This window comes from Vulpes lagopus, chromosome 16, assembly GCF_018345385.1.
Source record: "Vulpes lagopus strain Blue_001 chromosome 16, ASM1834538v1, whole genome shotgun sequence".
NCBI lineage: Eukaryota > Metazoa > Chordata > Mammalia > Carnivora > Canidae > Vulpes > Vulpes lagopus.
The window spans coordinates 3,893,189-3,912,151 of NC_054839.1; the positions used below are offsets into that span (position 1 = coordinate 3,893,189).

The 18,963-nt window shown below is 40.4% G+C and overlaps 1 protein-coding gene across 1 annotated transcript in view; it reads right to left on the reverse strand.

Annotated features, from left to right (window-relative positions):
- Positions 1-18,963, reverse strand: part of MYO16 (myosin XVI) — a 451,497-nt gene that overhangs the window by 209,700 nt on the left and 222,834 nt on the right. Inside the window, exons 16-19 of the mRNA XM_041730888.1 lie at positions 12,304-12,415; positions 9,060-9,177; positions 7,955-8,026; positions 5,478-5,619 (exon numbers count right to left, since the gene is read on the reverse strand). Of these exons, the coding sequence (XP_041586822.1) occupies positions 5,478-5,619; positions 7,955-8,026; positions 9,060-9,177; positions 12,304-12,415 (444 nt within the window). The remainder of the gene's footprint in view (positions 1-5,477; positions 5,620-7,954; positions 8,027-9,059; positions 9,178-12,303; positions 12,416-18,963) is intronic.

The following is an 18,963-nucleotide window of genomic DNA, read 5'->3' on the forward strand; positions in this document are numbered from 1 at the left end:
CCACTGAGCCACCCAGCTGCCCCTTGAGACATTTCTAATTTCTGTTCCAACAGGATATTTGGTGACTTAAAGGATTCACAGCACTGTAATTTGTGAGCAGAACAGGCTTAGGACCTACCTCTGTTTTTTCCCAGGGCCATAAACATATTCTCATATGACACTCTCTAAGGAAAGGTGAGGCATGAGAAAAACATGTGTTTTCAGTACATCACAAATCACTTTTTAATATGGTGGTTACACCAATATAAGTAATAACACCACAGATCTGAAAAGTTGGACAATTTTACTTATGTTGACACAATAAAAGAAATACTTTCTTGTGGGCAAATGTAATATTGTCCACAATGTTGCTTTTTCAGATGAAAGATACATTTAATGTGTCTCCCTACTATCTTTTTCAAAAGGCTTGTAATGTTATTAAGTAAAGGAACAACAGGTATTTACAGGTAAGCCTTTCCATTTTGAATGCTCTGCTAAAAATGTCCAACCAATATCACAAAATGGAGAAAGATTTCTACAATGATGAGGCAAGAATAATTCACGGGAGTCGGGAAGTAGTAAGGAAATTTATCCAGAATCCTCTCTATGCCACAAAGTTTGTGCTTGAGATGATGTTCTGGAACACAGCCAGTAGACCCTGGAAAAGAACCTGCTTAGAGCTGCAGGAAGACTCACTGTCAGAAGTATAGTGTTTGCACATCATGTCTGCAATCACAGAGCAGACAGGTGACTGTGCCCACTCAGGAGGTAGGAGAAGCGTAAAGCTGAAGGATACTGTGGTTTCCTGATCGGGGAAGTTGACTCCCTGGGAAAAAGGGACCCTGGGAATCATCTTAAGGACTCCTGAGAAGCAGACCACCATGTTGGTCTGACTGCAATTAATGAAGAATCCAAGGAAAGACTTCTCCTTGGGGAGAAGAGCTGTATCCCCAGGGAGGGACCTAATAACACAGCTTTGGATTCACAGGGAAGAAAACTGGCCAGTGAAGAGTGGAATAGAAGGTGGTGTTTCCAGTGTTCTCAGTGGTTGCCAATTTTCTCCATATGAGGTTATAAGACTCTACATATAGGCCTCCATGTTGTTTAAACATGGACTTTGTTTATGCCTACACGGGTCATTGGGTGCCGAAACCAAATACTACTAGAAAAGTCAGATAAAATGTAACTACCTTCTTATCAGGGTTTTTTAAAGAAATTATTCCCTACCATTTAAAATTATGTTTTCATTGTTGAATAGTATCTACCAAATGTGAACAAGTAGCAAGTTACATGTAAGTTACAAGGGCCTCCTACCTATCTAGTGGCCACATCTTGGCTACAGGGAGGGGAGGACTGTCACACATAAGGCAGATGGGTTCAATTTATCCTTTTGAAAAAAAAGAAAAAAAGACCCAAACTACTCAACACAGGAGTCTCAGAGCCTACACACTTTCTTGCATCAGATGGGCCTTTGGTCTTTCGAGCCAATCAACTCTTAACACTCACATCTCCTTACGTGGAGATGCTGTCCCTGGTCCTGGGATTTTCTTTCATGGAGAGAAACTCCACTGGCTGTATTAACTCTCCTGGCCTCTTCATGGAGGGCCTTCCTTCACTGGAGCATGCAGGAGGAGGCCCTGGTGGGAGGCTTGGAGCTGATGGGCCCACTGGCAAGCCAGCCTGCCTGACAGCAGAGGTCAGAAACAGCTTGCTTGCACTCAGGCAGCAGCTCTGGGTTCCGCTGCCTCCCTCACAGAATCCACAGAATCTGTGTCTTGGCTCCTAATACGTGACTCCATTGTCTAATTTATCAATTGATTAAGAATCAGACAGGAAGCTTTAAAAAAAAAAGGGGGGGGGGAGGATGCCTGGGTGGCTCAGTGGTTGAGCATCTGCCTTTGGCTCAGGTCCTGATCCTGGAGTCATTGGATTAAGTCCCGCATCGGGATCCCTGCAGGGAGTCTGCTTCTCCCTCTGACTATTCTGCCCCTCTTTGTGTCTCTTATGAATAAATAAGTCTTAAAAAAAAAAAAAAAGAATCAGACAGGAAGGTGAGCACCAGTAGTTTAATGCCCCCCAAAGACCACAAAAGCACTGCGTGCCCTTGGACACAGGATGGGAGGCAACAGCAAGCCCAGTGGGGGCTGGGCAGACACAAGGGGGAGCAGCCACAGGGCCAAGACCACGGAACAGGAGCATGCTGGCTTCATGTAAGGCTGTATTAACCCTACGTACCCTTTACTTTAGAGGTCAAAGTTACAGTTTGGAGAAAGAAACACCTCAGAAAATGGTTAAAATGCCACAACTCAAAAAAAAAAAAAATTCCACAACTCTGATTCATGTAGGAATTCTTGAAGGGAGCTGCATCGGGAGGGGTAATGAAGAAGCAGGACATCCACACTTCACAATTTCCTTGAGCTGCCACTGCTCACACAGTAACTGTGCTGTTCTTGGCTGTCTAATGGGATTTCTTCTGAGGGCAGTTTATATGCATGCATTTAAAACTAAAGTTTAAAAAAAAAATAAAAAAATAAAACTAAAGTTTTAAACAAATAAATGTAGTATATTATTATAACATATATAATACATAGTACACTATATGCAGTATATTATATAAGATGTAATATATAATAGTATATTATTATATTGTATAGAGCATATATAATGTATATGATATGTGATATAATAATATACATTAAACATACATTATATATAATAATGTGTATAATACAACACACTATATATATTGGTTTTATTGCTCTTTTATCATTATTCCTTTTTGCCTATTTAGACCAAATTATTGTCAACTGAGCCTAATAAATAAAGTTTAGTGTGTTTCAATTTCTGGGGTGCCCTGACCACAAAGTGTGCCTGCCTGAATGAGAGCTATTCCAGCCTGGTCAATCCCCAGCCTGTTGTGGCCAGTGCCAGCGGCCAGCACAGACATCAAGACCATGACATGCCACAGACTGACAGATATCCACACTGCAATCTTACTGGCTTGATTCTGGCCAAGTAAATACGGCCAATGCTTTGGTTCATCATAATTAACTAATCATCAGCATCTCCCACCTTATACCTCAGGATTTTAACTTAGAAGCAACCGTATTTAGAATCTAGGTAGAGAGGGGCCCTTGGGTGGGTCAGTGATTGAGCATCTGCCTTTGACTTAGGTCATGATCCAGGGGTCATTTATGGAATCCCGCATCAGGCTCCCCACAGGGAGCCTGCTTCTCCCTCTGCCTGTGTCTCTGCCTCTCTCTGTGTGTGTCTCTCATAAATAAATAAATAAAATCTTATAAAGAAAAAAAAGAATCTAGGTAGAGAGAGTAAAATCTTTTGAAGTGTATAATACTATTAATATTGTACCTATTTTGCTGTAATCCAGGAAATGAGTCCAGCATTCCAAGAACATTTCATCGGATTCAATTTCACTTGTTTTCTTTTAATAACTTGTTACAGTACATCTTATTTATAGTTGTTCTTTTCTTGCAAAATTTACCAAAAAAATGTAGTGTGAAAAATACTCCCCATCAACATCAAGAGTCCTCGCCAACTTGAACCATGGGGATACACATTTTTTATATAATGTTTTTGACATGATTACACATTTCAAAAAATTGAGAGATTCATAAACAGTCAAAGCCTAAGTTTATCCAAATTTTGAGACCTCTCTGAGACTTAGGAACTAGGTCTGTAAATCTACAAATCCTTCAGCTTTCCATGAATTTCAATGAGTTAGAAATACTGCAAACATAACCTTTCTTTGGAGTATTTTGAGATTTAAATTTAGGTTTGGGTGACCCCGGGGAGAAATGAGAGAAAAACATGGGAATTATGACTCATCTGAGAATAGTGTGTCTTCTTAAGTTAAACTTCTAAAACATTAAATCATTACTAATTTCCTACTAATCCCTGTCCTCATACATTTGCTTAGTCAAGAATTTTAAAAGACAGCACTAAAACCATAAATTTGCATATTGACACAGTGGCAATATTCCCACTGAAAGAGAAATAATATGCTTTCCAAGGTTTATGTTTGTATATTTTCCTGTGTGTGTAGTCAAATATTGAGACTGTGTCTAAATTTTCCCAATTACGTAAATTTATGGCTCTGTAAGATTTAAATACCAAATGCAGAGGCACCTGGGTGACTCAGCCAGTTGAGTCACTTGATCTGACTCTTGATTTTGGCTCCGGTCATGATCTCAGGGTTGTGAGATCAAGCCCTGCATTGGGCTCCTCCATGCTTAGCATGGAGTCTTCTTACGATTTGCTCTCTCACTCAGTCCTCTACCCCTCTTGCATGCTCTCTTTCTCACTGTCTCTAGAATAAATAAATAAATCTTTTAAAAAACTGAATGTCAAATAGAAATTTTCTAAAAGTTGCCATGTGTAGCTGGATTTATGATATTAATTTTTTTCAATGTCAATTTCAGTAGAACAGCCAATAATTTTACACCAGATTAATTTGCAAGACAGCATATTAGTATCATTCTGTGAATCATCTTCATATTTAAAGGAAAATTATAAATTAACTGACAATAAATAATTATAAATCCAAGAATCCTCACCACACCAAACTCTAAGGTACAACTGCTAAAATACTGATAATACTATACCGAGTATCACAAATCCCAGACTGTATTGCAATATGCTGATCCGCAATCTGTGGGATTTATATATACACATGTTAATGAGGACTTCCATATCCCTTTGTCCTTAAAGTCTTCTGAGATGTCTACTTTTCTTTAAAAACTGTCCCATTAATACATGTTACTTCTTGTGTTTTCCTTGAAACCTCTAAAGGCAGCAACTTTTAGGAATCTGGTGAAGAACTCTATGTGGACAACAAATTCTCAAAAGGCTTCATTCAAAGATATGCATACGTGTGAAGACTTCTGGATGCAATTCTGCTCTCAACGGCCTGCTCAAAGTCATTGTTACTGACAAGAATATTAACAAAGTTTTCCATTAACGAGATGACATTGTAGGTCTATGATTTTTAGATTATCAAATAGTCCTGAAAAGCTCCTGCTTTAAAGGTGGTTAAGGCTATGACTCAAAATGATTACCATAGAGACCTCCTGTCAAATAATCTGCAAATAAGTGAACAAAATAGGAAGACTTACTAATCGGAAACATAACATTCGATTGGTTCTAAGTGAGAAATGGGCTCCTCAAAAAAGGTAAGTGCTTTAGATATTCTTAGTCTTCTTCCCAGATCTATTGATTCTTAAAATTTCTTGGTACCAGAGAGAATGCATGTGCATCCCCATGCATGAGATATGATTTGATTAATTTGCCAATGTGTGTGGGTGGGAGGAGGGGGTTTAAATCTCTAAGAAAGAGTCAATGAAACCCTTTAGGTAAAATCACTTGTTAAAATGAAATGTTTTCATTATAGTGTCGCGTTGGATTATAGAGCACCTGTAAGAGGTGCTTTTAAGTCGGCTACAACAAGAATAACAGAGCAGACCCGTATCTGCCAATCCTACCTGCTGTGCTCATCTTGACTGTGGAGGCAACAATTCATGGTATTCACCAAAAAGCTAAACAAACGACTGAACATGGACTTGGCCAAGAGATCCCGGTAAAATTCCGCCATCTCCACAGTGTGTCGCCGTATGATGGTATCTCCTGGAAGGGCAGAAAGGCTAAGAGGTAGAACGAGGCTTCCCTCATTTCAAGGCAAACAAGGCCATGCACGCCTATTTTATTCCTTACACAATCTCATATGCCAAAAGATGTTAAAAACATGTGACAGCTCTAAACAAATGAGGTGTCTGCCACTGAAAATGTTTCCCAAAGTGAGGCCCATGTACACTGCAGTATTATTTGCTACTGACCCTGAGCATAGCTTTGGATCTCGATGCAGGCTCTGTAATTTCCTTTCTATTAGGGAACCAACTGTTGGTGGGCCCCCCTTAACAGGGTTTCTGAAAACAGCTCTCTGGTTTGAATATGAATCATCCTCAAGGCCTTTGGAAACCTGGCCATCTGGAAAATTTGTCATATTTTAAATATTTTCGGAGACACAGTCCAGCTAACCAAAATGTGTGTGTGGAGTTTGGGAAGAAGTTAGAGCCTTCAGATAGAACTGTTCAAGTCATTCTCTAAGAGATGGTAATTGAAATCTTGAGTGATAAGGTTTTCAGAAGAAACCAAGGGGGGCGGGGAACAGGTGAGGATGATTTGGAGCTGAGCCTGTGATAGCTTTGATGCTAGAGAACAGAGAAGCATCTAGCACTCATACTGTGTGGCTGTGGCTAGCCTGGCTAACCGGTGCTACGTGGCTGAGCAGGGGGTTAAGTAATAAGATGATTACTGTGTGAAATAATGGCTGAAAGAGCTGTTGGTCAATGGAGGTAGAGATGCAGGAGAACCAGATAGGCAGAGATAAAAGAAAAAAAAAAACACAGCAGGTGAGGAAGATTCAGAGACCTGTCAGTTAAAGGCCATCGAGATCAACAAATAAGGTGGCTGTGAAAGCAGGTGTGGTATTTATGACATTATAGAATTATGGTCTCTAGACTAAACATGATTGAGGGTGTTGATGGGTCAGCAACATGGTAGCTTAGTAAGGATGCGAGGATGGTGTAAGGAGAAAAACTTACAAACAGTAAATTCTAGGTATTAATGGTGAGTTCAAATTTTCTCAAAACATCATGAGACATGATGATTTTGGAGAAGTTCAAGAAATGATATAATTAGATGCCAGGGCTGGTGGGAAGATGGGTCAGAATAAAGCATCAATGTGAGGTAAACCTGAATTATAAAGGGCATGCTGGGCTATCCCAAATGGATGATCTGAGAGCATCTCTGAAAGGCTCTTGTCCATGGATGAAAATCATATTTGCAGAATATGATTCAGAAAGACCATTCCTGAGCCATTGGGGAAGGTAGACAGTATGAGAAGGCCAGATAAAAAATTAAAGAGGATATTGTTCCGTGATCTAGGAAAGGAATGACATATTAAGGTAGTGGTGTCAGAAATGAAGGAAAGGTAGTGAGACCAAGGGAGATGTGTGAAGTAGAGCTGATAGGCATCAGTCGAGGTGTAGGAGGAAGAGGCACCAAAATGACTTTTGCACAACTGCCTGGATAATGGGAAGATGCATTAAGTTCCAGAGCTGGATAGGAACCCTATGGAGCTATGAGGCAGGAGTGGTAAGTCACATACTAAATATCTGCAAGTATGTTCAAGAGGAGCACCAGGTAAGGACAGGGGTGATTTCGGGAAAGAAAGATCAGGGGGAGGGTGAGTCCTCAAACTCTCAGTAAAAGGAAGGCTGGTAAGGCAATATCTCCTGGGAACACCTGAAGTGCACGTGGGAAACCACTGAATAGAGAGAGATGTGTGTGGCGTAAGGAGAGTCATTGCAGCACTCCGGCAGGCAGCATTAGATTCGAATTCCAAACATGCCTTTACTAGTGATCTGAGGTGCAGAGTTATTGAGTCTCTTTGAACCTTAGTTTTCTCATCTGTTCTAAAGAAAAAGTTATGCCTCCTTCAGAGCAATGTGTGGAAATGTTAAAATACCAGCATTTATAGCACTTGGCACCTCTCCTGTCGGTTCACAAGTGCCCAATACACCGCAGCTTTTCTTACAACTTACCATGCAGAGGAAGGAAGAAGTCTTCATTGACCAGGGTGGCGACATGGCATACACAAACAGTTCCAATCATTTACCTGAATATGTCCTGTTGGATTGATGACTCAATTTGTCTAAAAGGACCGATTAGCTAGAAAAGGTGACTAATTCACCGAAATGGTCTCTCGAGAGCTTAACAAGGTTCACAACACAGAGCCATGTCAGGTGACCAAATGGGTTCATCATGCATTTCTCTTTCGGCATTCAGTGCATGGAAAGAGGTACACGAGGTGGGGAGAGGAAGGTTGTATTGGCTTTCTGTATCTGGGAGAAGACCACAGATTGCACAAAGGTAAACATCAGAGTCTAGCAGAACTTACCTTTAAAATACTGGATATCGGATGTTAAAGCAGATACCAGCTCCTCAGTTGATACTTGTAACAATCCAGCCACTAAAATTAAAGCAGCATTGGAAGCATAAAGTTAGTATATGTTTTTTGAGCGCGAACCTGGTACTTTACAGTTACTATTTATGAGTTTATTATATAGCCCCATTAGGAACTGTGTGGATTACAAAACACTGAACAAGTGCTTGAAGTATCAAAGTACACTAGAGAAATATCTTCTAGTAATCATAATGCTAATGAGCTGGTCGGGCTCCTGTAGAAAATCATTACAGGTCTCTTCCCTCCTTGCCCTCACAGGTGGCCCTGAATGTTTCTCCCAGTCCCTGGTTAAATTACTTTGATACAAGATGAAGACATGATGCTCACTGACAATCTGTGGTTTGAAGGTATCTTGAAAAAAATCTGGGAGAGACTAACAAAGCAACTTCAAAGGGGAGAGAGAGGTTTTTGGCGAGACCTTTGAAGGGAAGTAATGTATTGTTTAAAATGTTCAGCTAAGGGGGATCCCTGGGTGGTGCAGCTGTTTGGCGCCTGCCTTTGGCCCAGGGCGCGATCCTGGAGACCCAGAATCGAATCCCACGTCGGGCTCCCGGTGCATGGAGCCTGCTTCTCCCTCTTCCTGTGTCTCTGCCTCTCTCTCTCTCTCTGTGACTATTATAAATAAATAAAAAATTTTTAAAAATTAAAAAAAAACAAGTAGCTTTTAAAAAAATTTTTCAGCTAATAACATGCTCCCAAAATACACTGGGCAGCAAAGGTGGGTGGGTGGGGGGGAGAGAATATTGAGAACAACATAAATAAACCCAAGTATGTGCCTAAGAATCAACTCTGTAAATGTGGGAAGCAGGAGAACATTATGTACATGTTGTTCTTCATTCCCCAAACCATTTATAAGAAGTGGATACCGCTTTTTTATTATTTTTTAATTATTATTAATGTATATATTTTCCCACTCTGCATTCTACTCCTGCAGAAAAGGGGGGGGGGGGTCTTCTGCCAGAGTTTTCCGTACTGTGTCTCCCTCTACTGGCACGTCTGCAAAGCTACGCACCCACGAGGGTGAGCTTGTTCCACTGACCTTGTTCTAGAAGCTGGAGGTCAGAGACAAATGCGGAGTTGGCCTCGGTCAGAGCAGTGAATCGAATGTCTCCAATGTGTAATATTGCTGCCAGGATCACAAACAGATTCTCTACCTCCTACACGTTTTACAAAGACAGAAAACAGAATGGCTTAGGAGAAAGATTAAAAGACAAATCCTTTAAAAACCTAATAGCTTAAAACAAAACAAAACAAAACAAAACAAAACTGATGAGGACCCTGTTGGTGGGGTTGGAATTTTTCAGATCCCAAGTGTCTGGTAAGAGAAACCACCCATCTCCAGCTTGAAACCACAATCGCTTCAATGTACATTTCCCTTAAGTCAGTGTCTCTGCTCCTTAAAAGAGGGTAAGGAAGTGATGTTCTGATATAAATTGACAGTTTCTAGATAAATCTCATACTGAAACATGAACCACTGTGCCCTGATGGTTGGACTGGTGGGCCAAGGTGCATGCTCGTGGGGCTGACACAGGGCGACAGGTGGAGGCTGCTTCCTGAGAGGACATACTCTGTGTTGGCCATCTTCTCGTTATGTCCCCTCTGAGATAAACTGATGTTAAGATTATAGGACTTTTCACTTCTGCTGGGAAATTCAGAAAGGCATGATACAAACGTCTATGCCTGAATTTAAAAAATGCTAATTGTTTTTTAAGGTATTTTAAGGAAAAGAGAAAGAAATGGATGTTGGCAAGAGCTATCTTTGAGCAGAAGGGAGAAGGAAGTAAGAGTGTCTGCTGAAAGAAAAGATCTGAGAATCTGGAGCTCTGCATAAAGAAAGAAATTAGACCTTAAATTTGGTTTATGGGCAGTCATTTTGTGGTGACAGTGAAAAATCAAGGAAAAGCTGTAGGCTGAAAAATAAACCTCTCTGGAACAAATACTTAGTATAATGATATCAATAGTACACTGGTTAAGTTCCATGTTGGGCAAGGGACATGTCTTTTAAATTCTCATTTTCCTAATATGCAGTTTTAAAATTAAAAGCTGTCGTCTGTGAAAATTTACTAAGAACAACTCGCATTTGCTTTATAAGTATACAAGTAGAATAATGTAGCCCTTAAGACCTCCAAGAATTTCTTCCAGAATTTCTAGTTTTCACCACAGAATATAACTCTATCATCTTTAAGATGAGAATACTGACAAGGATGGTCTGTAAGTAATTTTCAGGTATAATACCCTAGGACTGTGGCATTACTTAAAAGTGGTTTCGGTGACTTGCAAATCACAGGCTATGGTTTCAAACTTCATTCAATCATGCTGGCTTGAATAACATTTTACTCCTCACACTACCTGACAACTGCTTTCCCCCTTTTTAATATTTTTAATAAATCCAGTAACTCCTCAGTATATTTTCATGGTTCCCCGTGAAGTAGGCACTCTAGAGATACACGGTCAGGAAGGCTTTGTTCTGACCTCAAGGGTCTCGGAGTTTAGCGGTGGAGACAGAGCATGACAACTAGCCACACTAGGAAGCATTGTGAGCAGAGGACAGGGCTGACGTCCTGTGTCCGCAGACAGTGGGTGGCATTTCCCTGCCATCCTGCTGGCCCATGACAAGGTGCTGATGGAGGACGCAGGTGAAGGCATCTTTATGAACAAGTCTTGTTCAATTTTCTTGCCAGCCCAGAAATATCTCCCTTCTGGTCCTACCGGACATGATCTATCCCTCCGAAGTGCACTAAAATGTCACCATTCTGATCACCCTAAAGGATCACAGTGAAATGGTGTCCTTTGTGTCTTTTGTTAAAATGCACATATGTCTTTTACCAAAAAGGTTGTCAGATTCTCTAGTGGGTACCTTAGGCGAAAAAGTATATTCTGGTTGCCCTTCCTTCTGAGAATCAATCATGGATTTTTAAAACCCTGTTTCCAAGCAACGAGTACTTTGGTAGAATGGTTCCATACCCACTTCTATATCCCAGTTTCCTATAAGGAAGCAGAAATTTTAGGCACAGAAAAAGGGAAAATTTTTTTTTTTAAAAGTACAACAGTAGTGAATGCCAGGGCAGAAAAGTGCAAATGGGTAGGAGTTACTAAAAGACAGAGATATAGAGATTGGATAACTGGAGAGAGAGAAAAAGAAAAACACAGATACCATATGATTGTATGTTCCTAGATTCCCAAGTTCTGAATGGGACGGGGGTGAAGTGCCCAGAGCTGTTTCATTTAGGGCGAATCCCCATCTCCCCACCCCTTCCCACAGGTCCCTGCCCTTTGAGCCCTGTCTATGTGGGTTAGGGGTAAAAACAAAATGAACTTACTACCATCAACTTACTATAAGAAGAAGAAGATACATAAATCTATGGCTAAATCTGGGTTGCTAACCTATTGGCATTCCAAAGTCACCCGTGCAATCTTGTGCTAACCGCTAACGAGGAATTGGCCATAATTGAAAATTGCATCAAACTGAATGAGGAGGGAACAGCTAATGTGTAAGGGAAAGAGAATTTGACGGGAGTGTGAAGGGTTTCCAGGCTTAGCTCATTTCAGATCTCTTGTCCACTAGACCTATGCTGTCTGATTCGGTAATCACTGACCACATGAGGCTGCTTAAATTTAAATTAATTAAAACTAAGCAAAACTAAAAATTCATTTCCTTATTCGCATTAGCCACATTTCATGTGCCTGCTAGCCACACATGGACCTACTGTGTCGTGAAGCACAGATCCAGAACATTTCCATGATCACAGAAATTTGTATCATAGAGCACTGATCTGAACATTTTAAATTGTATTTCCCCACTTCATAATGCTTTGTGGGTATTTTAAGAATAAACAAAAAAAACTTTCTATGGCACAGAAACACACTGTCGTAAGTCATAAGGTCACTTTTCAAAGTGATTCTTAGCAGCAATTAGTTCCTTCAGATTTGCCAGTTTTCTCTGGAGTTGGTCCGTGCACAGTCCTTTGATCTGTTTGCTCTGTTAGTTCATGTGGGAGAAGGTCTCCTTGACCACCCTCTTGAAAGTCGATGCCCTTCCTCTTGTCACTCTCTATTTGTCTTCATAGGATCTATGACCCCAGGGAACAGCACTGATGTCTATCTCCCCCATGAGAATATGAACTCTAGGAGGCATAGATTGAGGCTTATTCTCTGCTAAATTGTGAGTACTCCCAACAATATCCGGAATATAATAGGGACTCAGTCAATGTTTTTGAATGAATAACTTTTGTAAATTAGTAGAATGTTGGTTTTCTCAGTGAAATATTTATGATATGACTCACCAAGTTACTGAAGCCAACTACATTCAGGGCTTGTTTCAAAATAGCGAATTTCTCCCTGTTCAGAGAATGCTCTGCTGTTGATATATCTTCTGGTAGGGTCTGGTTCAAATACCTGTTAGGATAGAAAACACACAGTCTTATGGCTTGGCTTGTGGTCAAACTCCAGTGGTTAAAAGTCACTTCCGCCATATTTGGTCTCCAGAATAATAGAAGTCACCTGAACATTGAGTACCCTGTGTTTACAAGGCTTTGATACATAATAGCACATGATGTTTCAGGAAGAAAAAAAAAAAGTTCTTGTTGTACCAGAACCTATTTACAGTGTTTTACTTGGTTCTCACCTGAGCTGTACCCTTCCTAGCTAAGGAAGGTCACAAGAGTTTTATGAATTTCATTTAGAAATTTAGTGGGTCCTAGCGTAGGCTTTGTAATTAACATTTTTATTAAAGATTTTTAATTTAGAGTCATTTATAATTTCTTCTTGTTAATATCCTGTAATTATGTGGTGGCTGATTAATTTGTTGATTTATTCCTTTTATGCAACAATCACACAGCAATCACTTCCCAAGTATACCATACCAGCAGCTGAGGATATAACGATAAAGAGCTCATCCTTGGAAGCTCAACAACAAAAAAGCAGTATACTGTTGAGCTCAGGAAGGAGAGAATATAATATACAATATATAGTATAGTATAGTATAGTATAGTACGGAGGCAGAAAAATAGAGATGGACAAGAGGAGTTTGTAGGTATTCTGGAAGGCGACCAAACCCAGAGAGGATGATAAGAAAAGTCTGTGGGAGAGAAAGAGGCTTTCCTTCCAAGGGCTGACACTTGAATAAGAATTTTCCAAGCACATCCAGGATGTAAGGGTGCCCCTGGAATACTTAGCCACACATACAAAGGCACACAGCCTTTACCATGCATGATGTACACAGAAAGTCAGGTATATTGGCAAAATTGGAGCCTTCTGATGAGGCTGGAGATGTAGCTAGAGTTTTGTCTCTCTTGCAAGAGTTTCCATTATATCTTAGAAATGATGGGCAGTCCCAAAGGTCTTGAAACAAAGGGCATGATCAGATTGGTGTTTGAAAAAGAGTATTCTCCCCAAGTGGATGATTACCTGGAACAGACAGGGCAACTAAGGGTGCTGGGTGATCCAGTGAGACCAGCAGTGGTGAGGGAAAGGGGAGAGGACAGACGTGTCCTGGGGGCAGACCTGGCTGGATGAGGGGACAGATCAGATAGAGAGGAAAGAGAGACAGAGGCATTAATGATGCTTTTCAAGATGATGTCCGGGGAAACAGGGTGGAGAGTGGGCCCATTCAACCAGAATGTTTTCAAAAGGGGGGGTTCTGTTTTTGAGAGAGAAAGTCTTCTATTTTCTATTAGTCATGTTGACTTTGAACTACTGGTTGACGTTCGAGTAGGATTCCAAAAAAAAGTAATTGGCTCTAAGGACCTGAAATTCAGAAAAGATGAGAAAAGAAGATCTGGAAGTCATCAACATGCATATGAGTTCAACCATGTGACTGGGTGAGCTCACCCCAAAGAAGATGCTAATGTTCTAGGGATGACAAAAGAATTGAATGTTCTGGAAGGGAAAAGGAAAACTGCAATAAGCCCGAGTCAACAAAACAAAAGGGTACCATATTTAAGATGGATTGATGGTGACATAAAGAAAGGCCAGCGACAAGGAAATGGGTGGTGGTGCCAGAAAAGCACAGTGGGCAACTGGGGATGTGCATGGTGGGGGTTGCTGTGAGCCCTCTCTGGCATCTGCCCCAGCTCTGGAGTGAAGAACTGAGATAGTCCAGCTTCTGGGGTGGGGGCCGGCAGAGCCTTTGAAATAGTCACTTGCTCAGGATCCCTGGGTGGCGCAGCGGTTTGGCGCCTGCCTTTGGCCCAGGGCGCGATCCTGGAGACCTGGGATTGAATCCCACGTTGGGCTCCCGGTGCATGGAGCCTGCTTCTCCCTCTGCCTGTGTCTCTGCCTCTCTCTCTCTCTCTCTCTGTAACTATCATAAATAAATAATAAAAAAATAAAAATAAAAAAAAAAAAAGAAATAGTCACTTGCTGAGTTGGAAGCACACAAGTAAAGAGCAGTGTCTGTACAAGGGGAGAGAGTTTGGGACTGGGTACAGTGGAGCATGTGCCTCGCACTGCAGAAGGGACCCAGCCTCTCCCATCTGCCAGGCAAGGTGACAGATCTGGTCTCAAGGCTGTAGCCTCTCAAAGCAGCCCCTCTTCTGGCTTCAGTGTTTCTAGGGGAGACAGAAGCTGATTGAGATGTCCAGGCAATGTTGGCTTGCGGAGGCTGTAAGAATCTGAGATATCTGAGATATCTGAGGACTGCCAAGCTGGGGAGGGGTGTCGGAAGACTAGTGTTCCCTGTGGAGGGTCCGGGTGGAGCTGAAGCCCAGCTCCCATGGCTCTCGCTCTTTCTCCAGATGCCCTCCACTGTCTGACTAGGATGGCTGTGTTGGGGGTTGGGGCAGCAGAACAAAAGGAAGAAGTCTAGGGCAACAATTTCAGCGAGGAACTGGGCTATGATGGTCAGAGGCATTTTGCCTAAAATTTACAAAATTTAAGTGACTAAAAAGTCTTAACGATAGGAAATCACAACCATTCTCAATTCTTCTGATTCTCATATCCTCGATGCCATCTTTTTTTTCCCCAAGCATTTGTTGATCGTTGCATAGCGTTAAGTATTCCATCAAGAGAGGCCACTGAACCTCTTGCAAAGAACAAGTGGCTCTTGTTAACATCAGAGAGTCAGATAGGCAAAATGCCATGGTTTCTTTTAAAATTCTTAAGAAGTCATCAATAGAGAAGCACTATCTATGGTCATTTCCAATATTTAAGTTTCCCCATCCCCCATCTATGTGTCCTTGTGGTAGAGAATTTCCAGCAGCTATGGCCTGCTGGATGGAGCAGCAAGAACTGGCATTTACACTACTGTTAAATTCTGGATGGAGAAAGCCATGTGAAATTAATCTTGGTGGTTGCAGACTGGGCTGTTACATATGAAATGGGCCAAGAGAAACCCAATCAAAATCGAGGATTTTAGAAGGCAGTTTGCCGGATGGAGGAATGATGCTTGAAGATTGGTTGTATTTTGCTCTGTGGCCAGAAAACTTGTTGGCATGAAAATGACATCCCGTACCCCACAAAATAGAACTCAATGTCCTCTATATAAATTTAAAATTTCTCCCACTATTCAGTAATGTCTAGAATGATCACTAGAAGTATAGTTCTTTGCTACCTGCAAAATTGCATCTTAAAATGGAAAGGTTAGTATCAGAAAAAAAAATTAAAAGTTTATTTTTTTGGAGATTAAAATAATTCACTTTCCCTTTGATGCCATTTGTTAATGAATTGGCACACAAGGACAGAGAAATACTTGAAAAATATGCCCAGAAAATATTATAACCAAACATCTGAAGACTTAGAATCAAGTCTGATTTGACCTTTTCTGACAACATCTTAAACCTTTATTTTCTCATTTGTAAAATGGAGTACAAATAGATTAAAAATTGACTTAAATATTCTCCATTTCCAGTTCGTGATGATTTTACGAGAATCCAATAAGATATTGTGTGTGGTATGGTTTCTGCACTCACACTGCAATGCACATGTAGAATATGAGTGCATTGTTTTCCTGGAAATAGTACATCTTGCTCATCTGGGTAGATTTTAGCCAGAGTGTTCTAACATTAATAAAGCATTTCATCAAATAAATAACTAATTCAAATAAAGGAACATTTTGAGAAATTGTAACAAATGCTATTAACAACACAGAATATTTTAAACTCTAAAATATGTTTTTCTGTTCTTCTCCAGCTAAAATAAATAGAAGAAAGGAATAGATTTTGGTTCTCACTTCTTGACTATGTTTTCATGATAAATTAAATAGAATGCAAGGTTAACGACCATATCTGCAGCATGACCGCATTTCCAGATGTTTCTAACACTTGGAAATAGCTAACAATGATTGCAGGTTATGGGTTATAGACTCCCCTGTGGAAGTGATACTCCTCTGGTTTCTCATAATCTCAACACAGTGGTTGAAAACCACCCTAGATGAATCCGTTTCCAACTTGTCACCTAATAATTAATGGTCCTGCAATTCCCAGTACTGAAATCTTAGAACTCAATGTGTTTTATATCATCTCTTTTATGACTCAAAATAATACACTTACTACTCAAATAATCTTTTTTTACTCATCTCCTTCTAACTCCTACTTAACTTGGAACAGTAATGTTTGGCAACATATAGATGACTCTGAGATATCTCAGAGTCCAGTGTCAGAAGCATCAGATATGGTCACTTGTTGAACCAAGAATCTTTGCTATTTTGTTCCGACAAGCTTGACAAATTGAGGGAATGCTCCAGACGGAGCTTCTACCTTGGAGCAGAAGAGGAACACGTTGGTTATATAATGTTAAAAACTGTATATTGGGGAACACTGTTTGGCTAATTCTACTCAAAGAGAAAGGCAGTGGGAGATAATCATTCTTGACTGGATGTTTTAGAAGGACTACTTCAGTTAATTTTCACATTGACCTTGAAGAGGGGACCTATCATTGCACCCATTTAAGGCATAAGGGAGCCAAAGCTTCTGGAATGCTTCCCAGCTATAAGTGGCAACCAGTGCACACTCAGTCCAGTGCGTCCGGGGCTCCCCTAGCTCAGTTACAAGCTTCCAGGAGGAAGATCAGTCCTAGGCTTGCATGGTGGGCTAGAAGCACAGTAGTTCCCAGCTCAGCGAAGCATCCGGGAAATGCTGCAGAGTGAATGCTGTCTCTGTGCAGGGGTCTCTGCCACTGTGGTGGGGGCCTCCAGGGAACTCCCAGACACAGGGTTGAAGCATCTTTGACATTATAATGGAATTCAGTGGTGGTGAAGATTAAAGGGAAAGCCACTGCCTTGGGTGGTGAGGCAAGGTAAAGAATTCCACAGTCTACGTCAAAGAGACACAAACCTACATCTTAACCCAAAATTCACACCACACTACTAAGACAGGCTTAGCATAAGTGAGTAAAATCTAAGCATTTAACTGTTGCAAACATTAATCTGACCAGAGGCAATACGTAAATTTAGGCTACATTAATGGTAAATCTGTAGATACTGTCATTATCATCATCCCATCATCATCATCATCAATATTACTTTTTATTGAGAATTTGCTATATAATAGCGTTTTTACATATGTCCAAATATGCTATAAAAACCCAGAAGGGGGTAGGTTTCAAGGCAGCATAAGAAAATATTTTCTAATAAACAAACTTTCTAGATAGCTATGCACTGCTTTTAAGATAGTAAGCTCCCTGTCATTAGTAGATAAGTTGAGGCTACATAGCCATTTAAACAGATTTGCTGAAAAAGAGATTCAAGGGTCAGAAATTAGGTTGTATTAGATGACCTTTATTGCTGCTGGATGGTGATATTCAGGCGCTGAGCTACAACATTGTAGTGAAATATTGTGTCACTTCACACCAAGAAATTTCAAAGTGTATGATTCAACTCTTTTATGCTTATACTCCAGGCATGACATACAGATGCTCACATACACTTGACACACATGTGCATGTGCCTAAGCAATATTTAACCTTAACTTATGAAACGTCATTAGTACGTATGAAAACTCTGTAGTCATAACAACACATTTAGCTCTCAATAGGACTTCGGGTAATTCTATTTACAGTTCTATCAATAAGCAAATAATTTGCACTGAAGTAAATTAAATGATGCAAAGTCAGAGATTTATTTCATCACAAATCTCGACTGAATGAAATTGTATGATGGTTTCTCTGTTCAGTGGTGGAGGAAAAATGTGAAATGAGATATTCAATGAGGAAAGTGAGTCTACCTTTATTTTTATCATGTATTTAAAGGTGGAAAAAAAAAATAAAGGTGGATTATTTGTTATATAACTCCATTGTCTGTGAAACAGGTAAGGACAAGCTGATTTAATAGGTAAATTATATCAAAAAAGCAGAAAACTAAGTTCTATGACAGGCAAGTTACATCCACCCTGATTGCTAAAAATAGTGGAAATATTCTACCAAGGAACAGATCTAAGACCCCATGTTTCTCGAAGACTCAGTGAAGAGTGTGGTATTCTTCTGCTAAGAAAAGTCAGTCTTGACTAAATGCTCTTAGGTTTCATTAACAAAGAAAAGACAAACACATTGTAGAAATTAGGGAGTCCAATTCTCTAGAAATTTCGATAACACTGCTATCAACTATATAGTTATATTTTTAAAGAGTAAACATTCTTGACTGGAAGTGTTGGCTGAATTGGTAACCTCAAGGAGACTTATTAAAAATTGCTTCTCAGCAGACCTTGTCTCTACCAGTGTTCCTGTTCACTTCTTCTCCCCAAATGTTAGCAATTAATTAAGCACGGTCAATCCTTCTTGAGGCAAAGTCTAGGAAAAGTAACTTCTAGGTTCCCAAATTGATGAATCACAGCAAAATCAGAGCAAAATAATAGATGTGAAATGTGTTACTTAAACATTTTCCCATTAAACTGGTATTTAAAAGCAGGGGCAAAGACACAGACTCAGGATAGAGAATCAACCAACCACCAGTCTTCAGTCTTCACAAAGCTCAGCGTCCAGACCCCGGCATCGTCACATGCTCTGTAACTTCC